The following is a 25,689-nucleotide window of genomic DNA, read 5'->3' on the forward strand; positions in this document are numbered from 1 at the left end:
TTAAAGTATATAATTCAAGTATAGTTATTAATATGAAAGGTAACCGTATAATACATGACACATTGGTCATGGTTAGAATTTCCTTTCTGTCCGGCTGTTTTCATTGGTTTAAACGAGTATTCTATTTCTATTAATGAGTCTTCAATGATTCTGTTCATCCTTCTAAGCTAGAAAGACCCCAAGGCATATTACTGTAAGTAGCTACTGTATAGCCAAGTCACACAGCCTTTCAGAAAGACAATACAGGAGCCTTTGCAAACTGACACCATTAAAATAAAAGGAGCTTAGCCTCTGAGAGCCAAAACTCAGTGAAAAGAAGAGAGCAGAGAGAGAGGAGAGTAGGGGAGGGGAAAGAAAGGGAGCAATGAGAATCCTCCATCTGTCTGTCTCTCTGCTTCTCTACAGAGCTGAGAGGAGAAACCAGGCCCAAGATCAAGACAGACAGGGCCTGCATGTTCCTCGATTAGCTGGTCCCCTTCTCTATCAGCTCTGAGAGTGTCTGTCTGGTTGTCTTGTGAAAGCCCCCAGGCAGCAGGGCTGGGCTGTGGGGGTAGCTCGGAGGAGGTTGTTGGATGGAGGAGCTGTATGTGGCGTGGTCTTCCCGTATGTCCCTGCGCTCTACAGATGTGGGATCAGTACTGAGCCTGTCTGTCTACACTGAGATAGACGCCTTCTGTTTCACTTTTGAATCTAAGATTTATCTCGTACTGATCCTGGATCACTTTCTCCCCTCTCTCTCTCTCTCTCTCTTTCTCTCTTTCTTTCTTTCTTTCTTTCTCTCTTTCTCCTTCTGCATACTCTCTGGATCAAACTGGCCTTGCTGACGGCGTTGTGTTGGGAAGGATACTCTCCTTGGAGGCATGATGCTCCAGCTGAAAGAGAAACAATAGCTGTGGATTGTTTTACATTTTGTTCGACTGAAAAGGCTTAGAAACACTCATTCAGCAAGAAAATAAGTTGGATTTTGAGACGCTTGCAGTACAATACCAGTCGAATACCCTTGTAAAGAAACAGTGACATGTACCAATTCATGCTTTTGAGATTGAACAATATGTTGGGTGTGGGGGGGGAATATAGCAAACTTTTGTTTGTTTGTGTTATTTTGTGAAAAATACAACTTGGTTTCTCAAACGAGTCTGCGATGAGATTGACATGCCAGGTTTTAGGGCCAAAGTCTTTTTTTCTTTTTACAATCCAGAGCGTTTCTCCTTAACATGGTTATATTGCTCTTCACAGAAAACCTTGCTCTTTATCAAAAGATACAAATACGAAGAAGGAAAGTGGGGAATAGAGGACACCTACAGGGAATGTACCCGGGTGTTTGTTAAGTTCCCTAAAGGCAACATAAAATCATTTTCAGTAAAGGTGTGTGCTATTTTTATTTATATATCACCCTGGCTGTGTTTCTCTGTCTGTTTGTAGGAGCTATCGTTATGCCAGACGGGTAGGAGAGGATAGGGGTGGGGGAAAAAAACATTTGCATTAGTATCACTGTCTGACTCCAGGCACTATGGCCATGATACTTTACTCTCAACCCATTCAGAGACCCATTATCGCCAACCCCAACACACACACACACACACACACACACACACACACACACACACACACACACACACACACACACACACACACACACACACACACACACACACACACACACACACACACACACACACACACACACACACACACACACACACACACACACACACACACTATCCCCGTACCACACACACTATTCCCATCTTATCATGGACAGCATCTCCCACAACACTAGCGCAGAGGTACAGGACAGACGGTGGGGTTGGGGGGATATTTCCGGAGGGAGGGGGGGGGTCCTGCCGTGTAATTGTCCCGGTGAGCACTCAATAGCACCTTAAACCAAGCAGGCAATCTACAAAGCTCTGCAGTGAAGGAGAGAAGGGCCCTGTGGCTATAGGGACCCTATTAGGAACCTCTTTCTCACAGAGATAAATGGGCAAAGTTCCTTTAATTTATCGGCAGCGGCTGGCTGTTTGGGACTGGGGCTATCAAAGCACAGCAATGCTATTTATCCCTCCGAGGGTGAAGAGAGAGAGAGAGAGAGAGAGAGAGAGAGAGAGAGAGGGAAGGAAAGAGCGAGGACTAAAGGAGGAGAGGAGAGGCGGCAGAGAGGAAATTGGCAGAAACAGAAGGTCAAACTGTTTATCTTTTTTTATTCCCACGTCTCGCCCCTTCTTCTTCATTCTTCTTGAACTGTCCTCTCTTTCTCAGTTTACCTGTTGTGGACTCAGGTAGTAAAAGGTCCTTTGGAAAAATGGAAAAGGACTATTGTGAAACGTGGTATTAGTTTCTATAGCAACTTGAGGAAAAGAGCAACGGAACGGAAGTTTCTAACCGCAAGGAAAGATGCCGACCAAACTACCAAAGATAAGATGAGCCAGATGAACACAAGGGGTGCTGATCCTCAGAGGTTTCATCTATCTTCACCTAACAATGCCTTACCTGCTGCTCCTGATGCTGCTCCCGATGCTGCTCCTGATGCTGCTCTTGATGCTGCTCCTGATGCTGCTCCTGATGCTGCTCTTGATGCTGCTCCTGATGCTGCTCCCGATGCTGCTCCTGATGCTGCTCTTGATGCTGCTCCTGATGCTGCTCCTGATGCTGCTCTTGATGCTGTGTCTGATGCTGCTCCTGATGCTGCTCCTGATGCTGCTCCTGATGCTGCGTCTGATGCTGCTCCTGATGCTGCTCCTGATGCTGCTCTTGATGCTGTGTCTGATGCTGCTCCTGATGCTGCTCCTGATGCTGCTCCTGATGCTGCTCCTGATGCTGCTCCTGATGCTGCTCTTGATGCTGTGTCTGATGCTGCTCCTGATGCTGCTCCTGATGCTGCTCCTGATGCTGTGTCTGATGCTGCTCCTGATGCTGCTCCTGATGCTGCTCCTGATGCTGCTCCTGATGCTGCTCCTGATGCTGTTCCTGATGCTGCGCCTGATGCGGCTCCTGATGCTGCTCCTGATGCTGCTCCTGATGCTGCTCCTGATGCTGCTCCCGATGCTGCTCCTGATGCTGCTCCCGATGCTGCTCCTGATGCTGCTCCCGATGCTGTTCCTGATGCTGCGCCTGATGCGGCTCCTGATGCTGCTCCTGATGCTGCTCCTGATGCTGCTCCCGATGCTGCTCCTGATGCTGCTCCCGATGCTGCTCCTGATGCTGCTCCCGATGCTGCTCCTGATGCTGCTCCCGATGCTGCTCCTGATGCTGCTCCTGATGCTGCTCCCGATGCTGCTCCTGATGCTGCTCCCGATGCTGCTCCTGATGCTGCGCCTGATGCTGTGACTGATGCTGCGCCTGATGCTGTGACTGATGCTGCTCCTGATGCTGTGCCTGATGCTGTGACTGATGCTGTGCCTGATGCTGCGCCTGATGCTGCTCTTGATGCGGCTCCTGATGCTGCTCCCGATGCTGCTCCCGATGCTGCTCCCGATGCTGCTCCTGATGCTGCTCCTGATGCTGCTCCTGATGCTGCTCCTGATGCTGCTCCTGATGCTGCTCTTGATGCTGTGTCTGATGCTGCTCCTGATGCTGCTCCTGATGCTGCTCCTGATGCTGCTCCTGATGCTGCTCCTGATGCTGCTCCTGATGCTGCTCCTGATGCTGTTCCTGATGCTGCGCCTGATGCGGCTCCTGATGCTGCTCCTGATGCTGCTCCTGATGCTGCTCCCGATGCTGCTCCTGATGCTGCTCCCGATGCTGCTCCTGATGCTGCTCCCGATGCTGCTCCTGATGCTGCTCCCGATGCTGCTCCTGATGCTGCGCCTGATGCTGCTCCTGATGCTGCGCCTGATGCTGTGACTGATGCTGCTCCTGATGCTGTGCCTGATGCTGTGACTGATGCTGTGCCTGATGCTGCGCCTGATGCTGCTCTTGATGCGGCTCCTGATGCTGCTCCCGATGCTGCTCCCGATGCTGCTCCTGATGCTGCTCCTGATGCTGCTCCTGATGCTGCTCCTGATGCTGCTCCTGATGCTGCTCCTGATGCTGTGGCTGATGCTGTTCCTGATGCTGTGTCTGATGCTGCTCCCGATGCTGCTCCTGATGCTGCTCCTGATGCTGTGTCTGATGCTGCTCCTGATGCTGCTCCTGATGCTGTGTCTGATGCTGCTCCTGATGCTGCTCCTGATGCTGCGCCTGATGCTGCTCCCGATGCTGCTCCTGATGCTGCTCCTGATGCTGTGTCTGATGCTGCTCCTGATGCTGCTCCTGATGCTGCTCCTGATGCTGCTCCTGATGCTGCTCCTGATGCTGCGCCTGATGCTGTGTCTGATGCGGACGTGGACGCGGGTATATCATGCTTCGTCCCAAATAAGCAGCCTTTTCCGAATAGTGTACTACCATTTGGGACACAAGGTAAACTTGGTGCACTGAAAGGCTGTCCACCACTACCACCACACCTCACACCTCGCTGCTGCACAGGCCATACCACCCCGTTAGTCACTCTGCTGCACAGGCCATATCACTCCCTTAGTCACTCTGCTGCACAGGCCATACCACTCCGTTAGTCTCTCTGCTGCACAGGCCATACCACTCCCTTAGTCTATCTGCTGCACAGGCCATACCACTCCCTTAGTATCTCTGCTGCACAGGCCATACCACTCCCTTAGTCTCTCTTTGCTGCACAGGCCATACCACTCCGTTAGTCACTCTGCTGCACAGGCCATACCACTCCCTTAGTATCTCTGCTGCACAGGCCATACCACTCCGTTAGTCTCTCTGCTGCACAGGCCATATCACTCCCTTAGTCTCTCTGCTGCACAGGCCATACCACTCCCTTAGTATCTCTGCTGCACAGGCCATACCACTCCGTTAGTCTCTCTGCTGCACAGGCCATATCACTCCCTTAGTCTCTCTGCTGCACAGGCCATATCACTCCCTTAGTCTCTCTGCTGCACAGGCCATATCACTCCCTTAGTATCTCTGCTGCACAGGCCATACCACTCCCTTAGTATCTCTGCTGCACAGGCCATACCACTCCGTTAGTCTCTCTGCTGCACAGGCCATATCACTCCCTTAGTCTCTCTGCTGCACAGGCCATACCACTCCCTTAGTATCTCTGCTGCACAGGCCATACCACTCCCTTAGTATCTCTGCTGCACAGGCCATACCACTCCGTTAGTCTCTCTGCTGCACAGGCCATATCACTCCCTTAGTCTCTCTGCTGCACAGGCCATATCACTCCCTTAGTCTCTCTGCTGCACAGGCCATACCACTCCCTTAGTCTCTCTGCTGCACAGGCCATATCACTCCCTTAGTATCTCTGCTACACAGGCCATATCACTCCCTTAGTATCTCTGCTGCACAGGCCATATCACTCCCTTAGTATCTCTGCTGCACAGGCCATATCACTCCCTTAGTCTCTCTGCTGCACAGGCCATATCACTCCCTTAGTATCTCTGCTGCACAGGCCATATCACTCCCTTAGTATCTCTGCTGCACAGGCCATATCACTCCCTTAGTATCTCTGCTGCACAGGCCATATCACTCCCTTAGTATCTCTGCTGCACAGGCCATATCACTCCCTTAGTATCTCTGCTGCACAGGCCATACCACTCCGTTAGCCGCAGGCCCAGTGCATTGGTATGAAAAGCTACTAGAAATGGAAAATTAATACAGTGAGAGTTTGCCCCAAAAAACTGTAATACCTCCACTGTGGAGGGACAAAGCACGTGCCACAGCATAGGTCTCAAAATGCCCCAGTTGCATAGTCCAATGATAAAGCCTCATCACAGATTAATTTCAGCCTTTCCTTGTATTGGAGAATATCACATTGGAGCCAGTAGTCTGGCCTGTTAAAAGATCTCCTCATTGGAGCCAGTAGTCTGGCCTGTTAAAAGATCTCCTCATTGGAGCCAGTAGTCTGGCCTGTTAAAAGATCTCCTCATTGGAGCCAGTAGTCTGGCCTGTTAAAAGATCTCCACATTGGAGCCAGTAGTCTGGCCTGTTAAAAGATCTCCTCATTGGAGCCAGTAGTCTGGCCTGTTAAAAGATCTCCTCATTGGAGCCAGTAGTCTGGCCTGTTAATATCCTGTTAGAGTCCATCTCCACTGCAGTAGGTGTCCTGACAGAGAGCACCCAGTAAGAGTCCATCTCCACTGCAGTAGGTGCCCTGACAGAGAGCACCCAGTAAGAGTCCATCTCCACTGCAGTAGGTGCCCTGACAGAGAGTACACTCTGGGATGGCTCTCTCTGAGTCTTTGAAGCCAGCCATGGTTAAGAGGTGAAGGAGGAACTGGGCACATCCACACTCTGTTTACATTCCAAATAGCCCCCTATTCTCTACGTACTGCACTACGATTGACCAGAGCCCTGTGGGCCCATGTCAAAAGTAGTGCACTAAATAGGGAATAGGGTGCCATTTGGGATGCAGCCTCTCCATGGTGATGAATGACTTCCCTGATCCACAGCCGTCTATTTCCGTCCTTCTTAATCCAACCGGGATCAAAGCCTGGCTTTCTTTCTCTCCCAACAGGAATGCCCACATCAAAGTCTGGCTCTCTCTCCCAACAGGAATTCCCATCCCTTCCTACTTCCAGGACATGCAAATGATCAGGGCTTCCTCTCCTCCTCCTCCTCTCCTCCAGGACCCCCAACACCTGATTGAGGCGAGTCGACGCCATTTGCCAACATGCCAAGGGAATTACAAGGGACTCTCCAAGGGATACCATCCAATCGGGCCAAACTCTCCCCTCTCGCCCAGCAAATTTGCTTTGGCTTTTCTCTCTGGCATAGGAAGACAGCAGTGTCTCTCTTTCTCTATTCATTGACAGTTGGTCTTGCTGTTGGAAGATTCCTGGCTGGACGGACCCTGTTTGGATTGGAAGCCATATTCAAACTGGGAGGAGGAGGGGGGTTGGTGGGGGATTTGGTTTGTACAAAAGAACAGACCATGGAACCGTGTCAGTGTCTGTGTTTGTGTTCATTCAGGTTTTTTTGGGGATGTTTTCTGTTACCTCAGACAGGATGGAGGGATGGGAGAAGGAGAGGAAATGCTGATGATTCTTCTCTGTTTCACTGATCCCATTACAACAGCAGAAGTTCCAAGTTTACGTTGCCAGGCAAGTCTTTAATTCCTCAGGAACAAAGACAAAACATGCCAGTGATTACCTAAAGCTAATATGATGGTCATAATTAAAAACCTAATTGAAAACAGGGTGGTTGGTAGAGTAGAAGAGTTCAAATTAGATCTTTGAGTTAAAATCTTCACACCATCAAATTAGAGATGGAGGAAAATCTAAATGAATGGCTATTCTCTGCGTTGTAGGTGTTTAGTGTCATAGAGAACATTAAACTGAGGGAGAAAGATGAGACTGAACACAGGGATAAAGATGACACTGAACACAGGGATAAAGATGATACTGAACACAGGGATAAAGATGATACTGAACACAGGGATAAAGATGACACTGAACACAGGGATAAAGTTGACTGAACACAGGGATAAAGACGAGACTGAACACAGGGATAAAGACGAGACTGAACACAGGGAGAAAGATGAGACTGAACACAGGGATAAAGATGATACTGAACACAGGGATAAAGATGAGACTGAACACAGGGATAAAGTTGACTGAACACAGGGATAAAGACGAGACTGAACACAGGGATAAAGTTGACTGAACACAGGGATAAAGTTGACTGAACACAGGGATAAAGACGAGACTGAACACAGGGATAAAGATGATACTGAACACAGGGATAAAGATGAGACTGAACACAGGGATAAAGTTGATACTGAACACAGGGATAAAGATGAGACTGAACACAGGGATAAAGTTGATACTGAACACAGGGATAAGGTTGACTGATCACAGGGATAAAGACGAGACTGAACACAGGGATAAAGTTGACTGAACACAGGGATAAAGACGAGTCTGAACACAGGGATAAAGACGAGTCTGAACACAGGGATAAAGACGAGTCTGAACACAAGGATAAAGATGATACTGAACACAGGGATAAAGTTGATACTGAACACAGGGATAAAGATGACACTGAACACAGGGATAAAGATGACACTGAACACAGGGATAAGGTTGACTGATCACAGGGATAAAGACGAGACTGAACACAGGGAGAAAGATGTGACTGAACACAGGGATAAAGACGAGACTGAACACAGGGATAAAGACAAGACTGAAGAGACTAAACACAAGGATAAAGATGAGACTGAACACAGGGATAAAGTTGATACTGAACACAGGGATAAAGATGAGACTGAACACAGGGATAAAGTTGATACTGAACACAGGGATAAAGATGACACTGAACACAGGGATAAAGATGACACTGAACACAGGGATAAAGATGTGACTGAACACAGGGATAAAGACGAGACTGAACACAGGGATAAAGACGAGACTGAACACAGGGATAAAGATGAGACTGAACACAGGGATAAAGTTGATACTGAACACAGGGATAAAGATGACACTGAACACAGGGATAAAGATGTGACTGAACACAGGGAAAAAGTTGACTGAACACAGGGATAAAGATGAGACTGAACACAGGGATAAAGACAAGACTGAAGAGACTGAACACAAGGATAAAGATGAGACTGAACACAGGGATAAAGACGAGACTGAACACAGGAATAAAGACGAGACTGAACACAGGGATAAAGACGAGACTGAACACAGGGATAAAGATGACACTGAACACAGGGATAAAGACGAGACTGAACACAGGGATAAAGACGAGACTGAACACAGGGATAAAGACGAGACTGAACACAGGGATAAAGATGACACTGAACACAGGGATAAAGATGATACTGAACACAGGGATAAAGATCAGACTGAATGAACTGATCACAAGGCCTAGAAAGAGTCAATCAGCAACAGAGAGTAATTCTAACCAAGTTAGAGTCGCTGGCTTTCTCATCCAGCTGCCTTTGTCCTCTATTGCTGCAGAGTGTGAGGCTGCCTCCCAAATGGATCCCTGTTATCTTGGTCCTCTATTGCTGCAGAGTGTGAGGCTGCTTCCCAAATCTTTATGGTGCATTACCTTGAAACATGGCCCATTTGGGACTCAACCTTACACTACCTTTTGACCAGGGCCCATTTGGGACTCAACCTTACACTACCTTTTGACCAGGGCCCATTTGGGACTCAACCTTATATTAACTTTTGACCAGGGCCCATTTGGGACTTAACCTTACACTACCTTTTGACCAGGGCCCATTTGGGACTCAACCTTACATTACCTTTTGACCAGGGCCCATTTGGGACTCAACCTTACATTACCTTTTGACCAGGGCCCATTTGGGACTCAACCTTACACTACCTTTTGACCAGGGCCCATTTGGGACTCAACCTTACACTACCTTTTGACCAGGGCCCATTTGGGACTCAACCTTACATTACCTTTTGACCAGGGCCCATTTGGGACTCAACCTTACACTACCTTTTGACCAGGGCCCATTTGGGACTCAACCTTACACTACCTTTTGACCAGGGCCCATTTGGGACTCAACCTTACACTACCTTTTGACCAGGGCCCATTTGGGACTCAACCTTACACTACCTTTTGACCAGGGCCCATTTGGGACTCAACCTTACACTACCTTTTGACCAGGTCCCATTTGGGACTTAATTAACCTTACACTACCTTTTGCCTTTTGACCAGGGCCCATTTGGGACTCAACCTTACACTACCTTTTGACCAGGGCCCATTTGGAACGCAGTAGTACTGTGATGGGGTAGTCTTCTTCTCCCATCATGCTGCTGGGCATGCCAGAACACAGAGGGTTAACAATAGAAGTGTCGGCCCTGAGTGCCTCAGCAAATGAAGAAGAGGAGAGGCTGACCAGAGGAAGAATAATATACATTTCTGGGAGGGAGGGATCCTCGGAGGGAGAGTAGGGGGTATGCATGTAGAAGAGGAGCAGGAAAGCAGGCCATCATCGCCTACGACGGACAGCCTGTCACCCAGGGAAGGAGACTGCGTCCCAAATGGCAACCTAACCTAGAGCTCTAAGGACCCTGGTCAAAAGTAGTGCACTACATAGGGAATAGGATGCCATTTGGGACGCAGACGGAGCCGGCCCGAGGGAGCAGGAGCACAGGTTTAATTTCTGCTCAACCATGCATTCACCACCACTACTGTGGAGTTCTGGTATGGTACTGAACACTACTGTGGAGTTCTGGTATGGTACTGAACACTACTGTGGAGGCCTGGTATGGTACTGAACACTACTGTGGAGGCCTGGTATGGTACTGAACACTACTGTGGAGGCCTGGTATGGTACTGAACACTATTGTGGAGGCCTGGTATGGTACTGAACACTACTGTGGAGGTCTGGTATGGTACTGAACACTACTGTGGAGGCCTGGTATGGTACTGAACACTAGGAAAGAAGCAAGAAACGATTTGGAGTCTCTTTGTCATCCCTGTCTATCTCTCCCTCTCTCTACACCCCTTTTCCCCCCCTCTCTCTGTCCTCCCTCCCTCTCTCTCTCTTATCCCTCTCTCTACACCCCCTTTCTCTCCCTCTCTCTAACCCCCCCTTCTCTCTCTCTCTCTGTCCTCCCCATCCGTCTCTCTCTGTCCTCCCTCCCTCTCAATCCTCTCTCTAACCCCCCCTTCTCTCTCTCTCTCTCTGTCCTCCCCATCCGTCTCTCTCTAGTTCTCTCTCTCTCGCTCTCAGTTCAGGTCACAATGAGGGGTTTTCCCTTTATATTAGATAATTTGATAACAGAGAGGCGAGTGCCAATGGCTTCCTCTCCGAGTCGAGACGGAGGTCTCAGAGCCACATTGTAGCAATCCACCATGGTCTAGCCGTGCTTCCCTCCCTCCCTCCCTCCCTCTCTTTCTTTTTCTTTCTCTCCCTCTCCCTTTGTAATGAATATGTCTTAATTGCCCTCCACGTGGTCGCTCTCCCTAACATTATTTCTCTCGGTTCTCCACAGGTCTGTGGTGTTTGTCTCTTCTGCGGGTCAACGAGGGGAACAGCTTCTGTGCGGCGCATACAGAGTACCTTCTGTGTTGACGTCATATTAATAATCATTACTACTTTTGGTAAATGAACTTGAGGCTTGAAACCCGGTAAATATTCAATTATCACAGTCACCTCTTGGTATTTGCTATTATTAGCGAAGTGAGTTCAAAATGATTGCATTTGCGTCACAAATATACAGTACAAAGTGCTTTTATTCAGAAAAAGACAGTAGTACCGAAAATATGGCTGCTGGTTTTCTTGACTTGGACATTCATTTGTAAACATAAGGCTAACCTTTGTGTGAAGACAGTAATACAGAGTATAGAAAATGTATCAACCCCTACAAAAATGTCCATTAATTACAATCCACATAATAATTCACATTTCCTGTTGCTGCAGGATTATTTTTCTGCTGTGGCAAACTGGCTCAAATTAAGATCCTACATCTGTATCTGTGTATACAGAACGAACTGAAGTCTGCTGCCTGTGTTGAATGACACTCTGTGACCTATAACCCTCTCCCGTCTCAACACTTGAAGGATCCACGGCCCAGAAAGACCCGCCAGAATTATCTGGACCTCTTTTCTCAGCTCCTTTCACTGTCAGAAAATGGTGCTGAAAGGCAGGCCAGGCTTCCCCACTGCCCTGGGACCAGTCCAAACTGTAATCCCATTCCTCTGTTTATCAAAAAGAGAGGGGGAGCAGAGAGAGGAGAGGAGAGGGAGGGAGAGAGAGAATAGAGCGGGAGGGAGGGAGGGAGGGAGGGAGGGAGGGAGGGAGGGAGGGAGGGAGGGAGGGAGGGAGGGAGGGAGAGAGAGCAGAGCAGAGCAGAGAGAGAGATATAGAGAGTAGAGCAGAGCGAGAGAGTAGAGCAGAGAGAGAGTAAAGGACAGGGAGGGAGGGAGGGAGGGAGGGAGGGAGGGAGGGAGGGAGGGAGGGAGGGAGGGAGGGAGGGAGGGAGGGCAGAGCAGAGATATAGAGAGTAGAGCAGAGAGAGAGAGAGTAGAGCAGAGAGGGAGGGAGGGAGGGAGGGAGGGAGGGAGGGAGGGAGGGAGGGAGGGAGGGAGGGAGGGAGGGAGGGAGGGAGGGAGGGAGGGAGGGAGGCATTGAGCTGACAGCTTGATTGTGATGGTCCTATCTGATAGCTGGGCTCTACTATCAATCAATCTCACCTCAACCTCCCAGCCATGTCCCTATCCATCCCCCTTCCACCTGCCTGCCTCCAGTCCTCTCTGCCCTGTGAGAGGCAGATGAACACACACACACACACACACACACACACACACACACACACACACACACACACACACACACACACACACACACACACACACACACACACACACACACACACACACACACACACACACACACACACACACACACACACACACACACACACACACACACACACACACAGAAAGGTGCGCACACACACACACACACACACACACACACATAATCAGTGCGTACCTCTGACCCCTTTATGGAGTGTGGCTGTTAATCCTGATCTCTCCCCCCAATGCAGAGCACAATCACAGAAACCCACAGGACCTGCAGTTAGCACCATGGTTAAGAAGCCAGCGGTGAAGAGAAGAGAGAGAGATAGCGAGAGAGACAGAGAGGGAGAGCGAGAGTGAGAGCGAGAGAAGAGTAAAGTAGAGGAGAGTAGAGTAGAGGAGAGAGAGAGAAAGAGAGAGAGAAAGAGAGAGAGAGAGAGAGAGAGAGAGAGAGAGAGAGAGAGAGAGAGAGAGAGCAGAGAGAGAAGCCTGTGTTAAAGATGGTACAAAGGGCCAGCTGAGAGCTCAGAGCTCAGGCCCTGCAAGGTGGACAGAGTAGCGGGGAGGAAACAGCCAGAGATTGTAGAGGTGTATAGAGAGGAGGAAACAGACAGAGATTGTAGAGATGTATAGAGAGGAGGAAACAGACAGAGATTGTTGAGGTGTATAGAGAGGAGGAAACAGACAGAGATTGTAGAGGTGTATAGAGAGGAGGAAACAGACAGAGATTGTAGAGATGTATAAAGAGGAGGAAACAGACAGAGATTGTAGAGGTGTATAGAGAGGAGGAAACAGACAGAGATTGTAGAGATGTATAGAGAGGAGGAAACAGACAGAGATTGTAGAGGTGTATAGAGAGAAGGAAACAGACAGAGATTGTAGAGATGTATAGAGAGGAGGAAACAGACAGAGATTGTAGAGATGTAGGGAGAGGAGGAAACAGACAGAGATTGTAGAGGTGTATAGAGAGAAGGAAACAGACAGAGATTGTAGAGATGTATAGAGAGGAGGAAACAGACAGAGATTGTAGAGATGTAGGGAGAGGAGGAAACAGACAGAGATAGTAGAGATGCTAGAGATCAAGGCCGGCCCCAGGCAGAAACGACATAAGCGGTCGCTTAGGGGCCTCTGACCCCCCCCCCCCCCAAAAAAAAAAAACTGTTGAGAGTTAAATAGTAGAAAACACAAGGTAACAGGATGGCAGGGTGTAAGGGACAGGGAAACAGGATGACAGGGTGTACGGGACAGGGAAACAGGATAACAGGGTGTAAAGGATAAGGAAACAGGATGACAGGGTGTAAAGGACATGGAAACAGGATCACAGGGTGTAAAGGACAGGGAAACAGGATGACAGGGTGCAACGAACAGGAAAACAGGATAACAGGGTGTAAAGGACAGGGAAACAGGAAGCCAGGGTGTAAAGGACAGGGAAACAGGAGACAGGGTGTAAAGGACAGGGAAACAGGATGACAGGGTGTACGGGACAGGGAAACAGGAAGCCAGGGTGTAAAGGACAGGGAAACAGGATGACAGGGTGTAAAGGACAGGGAAACAGGATGACAGGGTGTAAAGGACAGGGAAACAGGAAGCCAGGGTGTAAAGGACAGGGTAACAGGATGACAGGGTGTAAAGGACAGGGAAACAGGATGACAGGGTGTACGGGACAGGGAAACAGGAAGCCAGGGTGTAAAGGACAGGAAACAGAACTATATTAAATATTTCAATCCATATCGAAGTTGATAATCTGCCTTGGTTTAAATATCGACTTTAGTTGCTTTTGTTTACCTGAAAATGTAAGGATACAATTGGTGTTGCAGATCTTAGAATCCCATTTAAATCAAATCAAATCAAATCAAATTATATTAGTCACATACACATGGTTAGCAGATGTTAATGCGAGTGTAGCGAAATGCTTGTGCTTCTAGTTCCGACAATGCAGTAATAACCAACAGTAATCTAACCTAACAATTCCACACTACTACCTTACACACACACACAAGTGTAAAGGGATAAAGAATATGTACATAAAGATATATGGATGAGTGGTGGTACAGAACGGCATGGCAGATGCAGTAGATGGTATAGAGTACGGTATATACATATGAGATGAGTACTGTAGGGTATGTAAACATAAAGTGGCATAGTTTAAAGTGGCTAGTGGTACATGTATTGCATAAAGATGGCAAGATGCAGTAGATGATATAGAGTACAGTATATATACATATGAGATGGGTAATGTAGGGTATGTAAACATTGTATTAAGTGGCATTGCTTAAAGTGGCTAGTGGTACATTTTTACATAATTTCCATCAATTCCCATTTTTAAAGTGGCTGGAGTTGAGTCAGTATGTTGGCAGCGGCCGCTAAATGTTAGTGGTGGCTGTTTAACAGTCTGATGGCCTTGAGATAGAAGCTGTTTTTCAGTCTCTCGGTCCCTGCTTTGATGCACCTGTACTGACCTCGCCTTCTGGATGATAGCGGGGTGAACAGGCAGTGGCTTGGGTGGTTGTTGTCCTTGATGATCTTTATGGCCTTCCTGTGACATCGGGTGGTGTAGGTGTCCTGGAGGGCAGGTAGTTTGCCCCTGGTGATGCGTTCTGCAGACCTCACTACCCTCTGGAGAGCCTTACGGTTGTGGGCGGAGCAGTTGCCGTACCAGGCGGTGATACAGCCCGACAGGATGCTCTCGATTGTGCATCTGTAGAAGTTTGTGAGTGCTTTTGGTGACAAGCCGAATTTCTTCAGCCTCCTGAGGCTGTCTTTAGTTGAACTAACATTATTGAGCATATCCTAACATAATCATTCATTATCATAGCATGTCATTATCATAGCATGTCATTATCATAGCATAATATTATTATCATACTATATAATTTTATAGCATGTAATTTCCATTATCATATCATTATTATATAATTATCATATCATTATCATAGCATACCATTACCATATTAATTATCATAGCATATCATTATCTTAGCATGTTATTATCATATCATAATATTATTATCATATCATATAATTATCACAGCATATAATTTCCATGATCAAATCATTATCATAGCATATCATTGTCATTACCATTGCATATCATTATCGTTATCGTGTCGTTATCGTAACATATCGTTGCCATTATCGTAGCGTATCATTGTCATTATCATAGCATATCATTACCGTAATCATTATGGTAGCATGTCATTATCGTAGCGGGTCATTGTCATTATCGTAGCATATCATGATCACATCATTATCATAGCATATCATTGTCATATCATTATCGTAGCATATCATGATCACATCATTATCATAGCATATCATTATCGTAGCATATCATGATCACATCATTATCATAGCATATCATTATCATATCATTATCATTATCATATCATTATTATTATAGCATATCAGAGAGCCGCACTATGACCGGCCTGACAGGCAAGCGTATAACTAATGACAATTAACTTAAATTACATTTTACAATTAATATCTCCTAATTACACTATGATAAAAAAAAATGAACACAGTCCCCATTAAATGAAACATTCACAGGGCTTACTACAGTGATGGACTGTGGCCCAGCGATACGTTAAACATTTAAATTCAAGCAATTTGCAGGTATTATGTTAACATCCAGCCACAGTGATTTAGTAAATCAATCACACAGACCATAGGTAGAATTCAAACAACATTAATCACACACACACACACACACACACACACACACACACACACACACACACACACACACACACACACACACACACACACACTCACACTCACACTCACACTCACACTCACACTCACACTCACACACCCACACCCACACACACACATTCACACATTCACACATGCACACACACACACACGCGGGCACGCACACACACAGGTGCACACACACACACACACACACACACACACACACACACACACACACACTCACACTCACACTCACACTCACACTCACACACCCACACCCACACACACACATTCACACATTCACACTCACACTCACACTCACACTCACACTCACACTCACACACCCACACCCACACACACACATTCACACATTCACACTCACACTCACACTCACACACACATTCACACATTCACACATGCACACACACACACACACAGGTGCACACACACAGGTGCACACACACAGTGTGTCAGGTAGCTTCAGTGTCAGCGATACATAACACCTGACACGGTGTCGTGGGGCGACGGAGGCTCACAGCAGCACTGAGATGAAGAGATTTCTGACAAAGGCAACATGAACCAAAAGAGCACAAGTCCTACTCTATACTACTCTATCCTACTCTATCCTACTCTATCCTACTCTATACTACTCTATCCTACTCTATACTACTCTATCCTACTCTATACTACTCTATCCTACTCTATCCTACTCTATACTACTCTATACTACTCTATACTACTCTATCCTACTCTATACTACTCTATCCTACTCTATCCTACTCTATCCTACTCTATACTACTCTATCCTACTCTATACTACTCTATACTACTCTATACTACTCTATCCTACTCTATACTACTCTATCCTACTCTATACTACTCTATCCTACTCTATGCTACTCTATCCTACTCTATACTACTCTATCCTACTCTATACTACTCTATCCTACTATATACTACTCTATACTACTCTATCCTACTCTATACTACTCTATCCTACTCTATACTACTCTATACTACTCTATCCTACTCTATACTACTCTATCCTACTCTATCCTACTCTATACTATTCTATCCTACTCTATACTACTCTATCCTACTCTATACTACTCTATCCTACTCTATCCTACTCTATACTATTCTATCCTACTCTATACTACTCTATACTACTCTATACTACTCTATCCTACTCTATACTACTCTATCCTACTATATACTACTCTATACTACTCTATCCTACTCTATACTACTCTATCCTACTCTATACTACTCTATACTACTCTATCCTACTCTATACTACTCTATCCTACTCTATCCTACTCTATACTATTCTATCCTACTCTATACTACTCTATCCTACTCTATACTACTCTATCCTACTCTATACTACTCTATCCTACTCTATACTACTCTATACTACTCTATCCTACTCTATCCTACTCTATACTACTCTATCCTACTCTATACTACTCTATCCTACTCTATCCTACTCTATACTACTCTATCCTACTCTATACTACTCTATACTACTCTATCCTACTCTATCCTACTCTATCCTACTCTAACCTACTCTATCCTACTCTATACTACTCTATCCTACTCTATACTACTCTATACTACTCTATCCTACTCTATACTACTCTATTCTACTCTAACCTACTCTATTCTACTCTATCCTACTCTATCCTACTCTATCCTACTCTATACTACTCTATTCTACTCTAACCTACTCTATCCTACTCTATCCTACTCTATCCTACTCTATACTACTCTATACTACTCTATTCTACTCTATACTACTCTATACTACTCTATTCTACTCTATACTACTCTATACTACTCTAACCTACTCTATCCTACTCTATACTACTCTATACTACTCTATTCTACTCTAACCTACTCTATTCTACTCTAATCTACTCTATTCTACTCTAACCTACTCTATCCTACTCTATACTACTCTATTCTACTCTATACCACTCTAAACTACTCTATCCTACTCTAACCTACTCTATCCTACTCTATACTACTCTATCCTACTCTATACTACTCTATCCTACTCTATACTACTCTAACCTACTCTATTCTACTCTAACCTACTCTATTCTACTCTAACCTACTCTATCCTACTCCATCCTACTCTATACTACTCTATACTACTCTATACTACTCTATTCTACTCTATCCTACTCTAACCTACTCTATTCTACTCTAACCTACTCTATCCTACTCTAACCTACTCTATCCTACTCTAACCTACTCTAACATACTCTATTCTACTCTAATCTACTCTATACTACTCTATCCTACTCTAACCTACTCTATCCTACTCTATACTACTCTATCCTACTCTATACTACTCTATACTACTCTATTCTACTCTATACTACTCGATACTACTCTATACTACTCTATTCTACTCTAACCTACTCTATCCTACTCTATACTACTCTATACTACTCTATTCTACTCTAACCTACTCTATTCTACTCTAACCTACTCTATTCTACTCTAACCTACTCTATCCTACTCTATAATACTCTACCCAACTCTATACTACTCTATACTACTCTAACCTACTCTATTCTACTCTAACCTACTCTATGCTACTCTATCCTACTCTATACTACTCTATCCTACTCTATCCAACTCTATTCTACTCTAACCTACTCTAACCTACTCTATCCTACTCTAACCTACTCTATCCTACTCTATACTACTCCATCCTACTCTATACTACTCCATCCTACTCTATACTACTCTAACCTACTATATACTACTCTAACCTACTCTATTCTACTCTAACCTACTCTATCCTACTCTATACTACTCTATCCTACTCTATACTACTCTAACCTACTCTAACCTACTCTAACCTACTCTATTCTACTCTAACCTACTCTATCCTACTCTATACTACTCTATACTACTCTATACTACTCTAACCTACTCTATTCTACTCTAACCTACTCTATCCTACTCTAACCTACTCTATTCTACTCTATACTACTCTATCCTACTCTGTACTACTCTATCCTACTCTATACTACTCTATTCTACTCTATACTACTCTAACCTACTATATTCTACTCTAACCTACTCTATTCTACTCTATACTACTCTATACTACTCTATACTACTCTATCCTACTCTATACTACTCTATTCTACTCTATACTACTCTATTCTACTCTAACCTACTCTATCCTACTCTATCCTACTCTAACCTACTCTATTCTACTCGAACCTACTCTATACTACTCTATCCTACTCTATACTACTCTATTCTACTCTAAACTACTCTATTCTACTCTAACCTACTCTATCCTACTCTATCCTACTCTAACCTACTGTATTCTACTCTAACCTACTCTATTCTACTCTATCCAACTCTATGCTACTGTATCAACTATATTCTACTCTATACTACTCTATTCTACTTTAACCTACTCCATCCTACTCTAACCTACTCTATTCTACTCTATCCAACTCTATGCTACTCGATCAACTATATTCTACTCTATACTACTCTATCCTACTCTATCCAACTCTATGCTACTCTATCAACTCTATCCTACTCTATCCTACTCTATCCAACTCTATGCTACTCTATCAACTCTATGCTACTCTATGCTACTCTATGCTACTCTATACTACTCTATCCTACTTTAACCTACTCTATCCTATTCTAACCTACTCTATTCTACTCTATCCAACTCTATGCTACTCGATCAACTATATTCTACTCTATACTACTCTATCCTACTCTATCCAACTCTATGCTACTCTATCAACTCTATGCTACTCTATGCTACTCTATGCTACTCTATACTACTCTTTCCTTGGAAACTACGTCTGGCACCCTATTCCTTACTTAGTTCACTACCTTTGACCAGGGTCCATAGGGTTCCTGTAAAAGTAGTGCAGAGTCCATAGGGTTCCTGTAAAAGTAGTGCAGAGTTCATAGGGTTCCTGTAAAAGTAGTGCAGGGTCCATAGGGTTCCTGTAAAAGTAGTGCAGGGTCCATAGGGTTCCTGTAAAAGTAGTGCAGGGTCCATAGGGTTCCTGTAAAAGTAGTGCAGGGTCCATAGTGTTCTGGTAAAAGTAGTGCACTATATAGGGAATAAGGTGCCATTTGGGACGCAACCCAAGGACATGCCTGCCACAGTGACTTCAGCTGTCCTTAGGCCAACACGTCACTCACACCAGCACCTTAAACAAACGCCCGGGGCCCATTTCTTCAGTAGACTGAATAATACTGCCAAAGTAAGTTGAATACTAAAGACCTAAGCCAACGCACTCCAAACCTGACACATGCGGAGTCATTGCTTCAAAAGGAAAACCCATAAGCTCCTTTTCACAGAGACCGTCGTTCTTCCAGCGGTTTAATTTGGAGAAAGAATGAGTGCTGCTGCGGTCTCAATCCGAAACAGTAGAAGAAACGACTCCCAAATGAGCCCCTATTCACTATATATACAGTGGGGAGAACAAGTATTTGATACACTGCCGATTTTGCAGGTTTTCCTACTTACAAAGCATGTAGAGGTCTGTAATTATTATCATAGGTACACTTCAACTATGAGAGACGGAATCTAAAACAAAAATCCAGAAAATCACATTGTATGATTTTTAAGTAATTAATTTGCATTTTATTGCATGACATAAGTATTTGATACATCAGAAAAGCAGAACTTAATATTTGGTACAGAAACCTTTGTTTGCAATTACAGAGATCATACGTTTCCTGTAGTTCTTGACTAGGTTTGCACACACTGCAGCAGGGATTTTGGCCCACTCCTCCCTACAGATCTTCTCCAGATCCTTCAGGTTTCGGGGCTGTCGCTGGGCAATACGGACTTTCAGCTCCCTCCAAAGATTTTCTATTGGGTTCAGGTCTGGAGACTGGCTAGGCCACTCCAGGACCTTGAGATGCTTCTTACGGAGCCACTCCTTAGTTGCCATGGCTGTGTGCTTCGTGTCGTTGTCATGCTGGAAGACCCAGCCATGACCCATCTTCAATGCTCTTACTGAGGGAAGGAGGTTGTTGGCCAAGATCTCGCGATACATGGCCCCATCCATCCTCCCCTCAATACGGTGCAGTCGTCCTGTCCCCTTTGCAGAAAAGCATCCCCAAAGAATGATGTTTCCACCTCCATGCTTCACGGTTGGGATGGTGTTCTTGGGGTTGTACTCATACTTCTTCTTCCTCCAAACACGGCGAGTGGAGTTAGACCAAAAAGCTCTATTTTTGTCTCATCAGACCACATGACCTTCTCCCATTCCTCCTCTGGATCATCCAGATGGTCATTGGCAAACTTCAGACAGGCCTGGACATGCACTGGCTTAAGCAGGGGGACCTTGCGTGCGCTGCAGGATTTTAATCCATGACGGCGTAGTGTGTTACTAATGGTTTTCTTTGAGACTGTGGTCCCAGCTCTCTTCAGGTCATTGACCAGGTCCTGCCGTGTAGTTCTGGGCTGATCCCTCACCTTCCTCATGATCATTGATGCCCCACGAGGTGAAATCTTGCATGGAGCCCCAGACCGAGGGTGATTGACCGTCATCTTGAACTTCTTCCATTTTCTAATAATTGCGCCAACAGTTGTTTCCTTCTCACCAAGCTGCTTGCCTATTGTCCTGTAGCCCATCCCAGCCTTGTGCAGGTCTACAATTTTATCCCTGATGTCCTTACACAGCTCTCTGGTCTTGGCCATTGTGGAGAGGTTGGAATCTGTTTGATTGTGTGTGGACAGGTGTCTTTTATACAGGTAACGAGTTCAAACAGGTGCAGTTAATACAGGTAATGAGTGGAGAACAGGAGGGCTTCTTAAAGAAAAACTAACAGGTCTGTGAGAGCCGGAATTCTTACTGGTTGGTAGGTGATCAAATACTTATGTCATGCAATAAAATGCAAATTAATTACTTAAAAATCATACAATGTGATTTTCTGGATTTTTGTTTTAGATTCCGTCTCTCATAGTTGAAGTGTACCTATGATAAAAATGACAGACCTCTACATGCTTTGTAAGTAGGAAAACCTGCAAAATCGGCAGTGTATCAAATACTTGTTCTCCCCACTGTATATAGTGCACTACTTTTGACCAGGGCACATCTACATTTGACCAGAGCCCTAATGGGTCCTAGTCAAAAGTAGTGCACTATATAGGAAATAGGGTCTCATTTGAGACGCAGACGAAGAAGTGCATGCGTTCAGATAAAAGCTCTTGGGCTTCTTTCTAATGCTCAGGCTGCACGTTTATCTTGCATTTTGTTAGTCATTTAATTATTGAAGCTGTTCCTCTCTTCTCTCCTTCTGTGGGGTATGACTAATGTGAGTTCAACAAGATACAGAAGCACTTTTTAATGTGATGTCTTCCTTTTGTGCTGAGAAACAATGGTGGTTGTAGCCCGGGGGCTTGTTGTCGTTCTGGGAGAGGGAAAAAAAGAGACGGCTATGTAACAATGTTCAGGCCTCCCTTATAGGACCCTAGGATCAGAACAGAACAGCCAGTCAGGCAGCAGGCCCACTGGGGAGTATGGAGGTCAGGAGATGGGCATCGAGGGCCATGCCAGTCATAGTAATAGACAATAGGAAGACATTTCTCAAAGCGCTTAGGCAAATATGTACGTTGGAGGAGAGTTGTGTTTGTAAAGGTTGGTGATCACTGTGAGCTTTATCACACAATGAAATAAAAGACAATGTTGAAGTGCATTTTTATAATGTGTCTGATGACAAGAAAGAAAGAAAGAAAGAAAGAAAGAACTATAGACTGAAAAAAAGGCCTTGGTAAAACTGCTCCAAGGGCCTCCCCTCTAGAAATGTCAACAGGGGGAGGGATGGAAAATAGAGAGGGGTGGAAAATAGAGAGGGATGGAAAATAGAGAGGGATGGACAATAGAGAGGGATGGACAATAGAGAGGGATGGAAAATAGAGAGGGAGGGAAAATAGAGAGGGAGGGGAAACAGAGAGGGATGGAAAATAGAGAGGGATGGACAATAGAGAGGGATGGAAAGTAGAGAGGGATGGACAATAGAGAGGGAGGGAAAACAGAGAGGGATGGAAAATAAAGAGGGATGGAAAATAGAGAGGGGTGGAAAGTAAAGAGGGATGGAAAATAGAGAGGGATGGACAATAGAGAGGGATGGAAAATAGAGAGGGATGGAAAATAGAGAGGGATGGAAAATAGAGAGGGAGGGAAAATAGAGAGGGGTGGACAATAGAGAGGGATGGAAAATAGAGAGGGGTGGAAAGTAAAGAGGGATGGAAAATAGAGAGGGATGGACAATAGAGAGGGATGGAAAATAGAGAGGGTGGAAAATAGAGAGGGATGGAAAATAGAGAGGGATGGAAAATAGAGAGGGATGGAAAACAAAGAGGGATGGAAAATAGAGAGGGATGGAAAATAGAGAGGGATGGAAAATAGAGAGGGATGGACAATAGAGAGGGATGGACAATAGAGAGGGATGGAAAATAGAGAGGGATGGAAAATAGAGAGGGATGGAAAATAGAGAGGGATGGAAAATAGAGAGGGATAGACAATAGAGAGGGATGGAAAATAGAGAGGGGTGGAAAATAGAGAGGGATGGAAAATAGAGAGGGATGGAAAGTAGAGAGGGATGGACAATGGAGAGGGATGGAAAATAGAGAGGGATGGAAAATAGAGAGAGATGGAAAGTAGAGAGGGATGGACAATAGAGAGGGATGGAAAATAGAGAGGGATGGAAAATAGAGAGGGATGGAAAATAGAGAGGGATGGAAAATAGAGAGGGATGGACAATAGAGAGGGAGGGAAAATAGAGAGGGGTGGAAAATAGAGAGGGATGGAAAATAGAGAGGGATGGAAAATAGAGAGGGGTGGAAAAGAGAGAGGGGTGGAAAATAGAGAGGGATGGAAAATAGAGAGGGGTGGAAAATAGAGAGGGATGGAAAATAGAGAGGGATGGAAAATAGAAAGGGATGGAAAATAGAGAGGGATGGAAAATAGAGAGGGATGGACAATAGAGAGGGGTGGAAAATAGAGAGGGAGGGAAAATAGAGAGGGATGGACAATAGAGAGGGATGGACAATAGAGAGGGATGGAAAATATAGTGGGGTGGAAAATAGAGAGGGATGGAAAATAGAGAGGGGTGGAAAATAGAGAGGGAGGGAAAATAGAGAGGGGTGGAAAGTAGAGAGGGATGGAAAATAGAGAGGGATGGAAAAGAGAGAGGGGTGGAAAATAGAGAGGGATGGAGAATAGAGAGGGGTGGAAAATAGAGAGGGATGGAAAATAGAGAGGGATGGAAAATAGAGAGGGATGGAAAATAGAGAGGGATGGAAAATAGAGAGGGGTGGAAAATAGAGAGGGATGGAAAATAGAGAGGGATGGAAAAGAGAGAGGGGTGGAAAATAGAGAGGGATGGAAAATAGAGAGGGATGGAAAAGAGAGAGGGGTGGAAAATAGAGAGGGATGGAAAATAGAGAGGGGTGGAAAATAGAGAGGGATGGAAAATAGAGAGGGATGGAAAATAGAGAGGGATGGAAAATAGAGAGGGATGGAAAATAGAGAGGGGTGGACAATAGAGAGGGATGGAAAATAGAGAGGGATGGAAAATAGAGAGGGAGGGAAAATAGAGAGCAGCAGAAAATAAGAAAGGAAGCAGGACTTTGAGGACTTTAAAGAGAAAGAGGCTGTGGAGTGAACGGGAGAGAATGTTTACCCAGGGAATTAGTTCAGGATCATTGTGTGCTGTGGCACGGGGCATTAGTTCCCTAGCTCCATTTCAGGGCCCAAGTGGCTCAAGCGGCGCTCCCCCAGGGCAAGCCTAATTACCACAGGACTAGAGCCATTAAAATGCTTAACTAACCTCGTTTTGGAGAAACGCACAGATTAGCGACAGCCTCCAGCAAAGTGTCGGGATAACCCTGCTGCTGCCTAATACCCTCTTTGATTCTTTTTTTGGAGAGTGGAGAGGGAGAGGGAGAGGAGAGGAGAGGAGAGGAGAGGAGAGGAGAGGAGAGGAGAGGAGAGGAGAGGAGAGGAGAGGAGAGGAAAGGAGAGGAGAGGAGAGGAGAGGAGAGGAGAGGAGAGGAGAGGAGAGGAGAGGAGGTGGTAGTGGTGGAATGGGTGTGGGATATGGAAAGTTTGAAGCTCAATACATAAGAAGTTCTCCTGTCTTTAGAATCAGGAGTGGAATGGAGAGTAGAGAGGACACGGAGGTAGCAGGTTACACAGGCTGTCCAAGGTGTTACAGAGTGTATACAATGACTGTATGATGTGCATAACTGATATGCACAAACATAGTAATCATTGACTGTTCAGTAAGTAAATAGCAACGAGGCAGATATCTTTATAATGGTGAGCCTGACAAAAGAAAAAACACCGCTGGGTGCCGGGCGTAATAAAACCACTACTGAGAAGATAATTATGATGGTAACCTTGCTTTGTTTTAACATAACATGACTGTGTGACTCAGTCTAGACTGGTTCTGTGTCGCTGTCATACGTAATAGTCTGCTAAAAACAACAACAACAAGAAAACAATTAACATAATCTGATATCAATAGCTATGCTAAAATGAGACACAGGGTATTTTGTTTACTATATAATACATATGTCAATCATCTCGATGATAAGGTACGTGGTACTATGCAGATGTCGATCACATTTTTATTTTGGCAGTAAATGAATTGGTTGTACTTAACCCACTGTGTTTTACAGCCATTTTGAGAGGACATGAATATAGCGTC

The 25,689-nt window shown here is 45.3% G+C and overlaps 1 protein-coding gene across 1 annotated transcript; it reads right to left on the reverse strand.

Moving 5' to 3' along the window:
- Window positions 1–463: 463 nt before the first annotated feature.
- LOC139540635 (repetin-like) lies at window positions 464–4,338 on the reverse strand. Its single transcript, XM_071344445.1, has 3 exons — window positions 2,488–4,338; window positions 848–872; window positions 464–618 (listed from the first exon to the last, which is right to left on the reverse strand). The coding sequence occupies exons 1-3, from the start codon at window positions 4,336–4,338 to the stop codon at window positions 464–466; spliced, it is 2,031 nt and encodes a 676-aa protein (XP_071200546.1).
- Between the last annotated feature and the right edge of the window lie 21,351 nt (window positions 4,339–25,689).

Source organism: Salvelinus alpinus, chromosome 16 (genome assembly GCF_045679555.1).
Source record: "Salvelinus alpinus chromosome 16, SLU_Salpinus.1, whole genome shotgun sequence".
NCBI classification, from domain to species: Eukaryota; Metazoa; Chordata; class Actinopteri; order Salmoniformes; family Salmonidae; genus Salvelinus; species Salvelinus alpinus.

Excerpts from the sequence above, each read along its gene's own strand:
- LOC139540635 (XM_071344445.1), bottom strand. The coding sequence starts at position 4,338 with ATGATATACCCGCGTCCACGTCCGCATCAGACACAGCATCAGGCGCAG. Across the intron at positions 873-2,487 it reads AGCAGCATCAGGAGCAGCAG|CTGGAGCATCATGCCTCCAA; the intron begins GTAAGGCATTGT and ends TTTCTCTTTCAG. Across the intron at positions 619-847 it reads GCATCATGCCTCCAAGGAGA|AGCGCAGGGACATACGGGAA; the intron begins GTATCCTTCCCA and ends CCACATCTGTAG.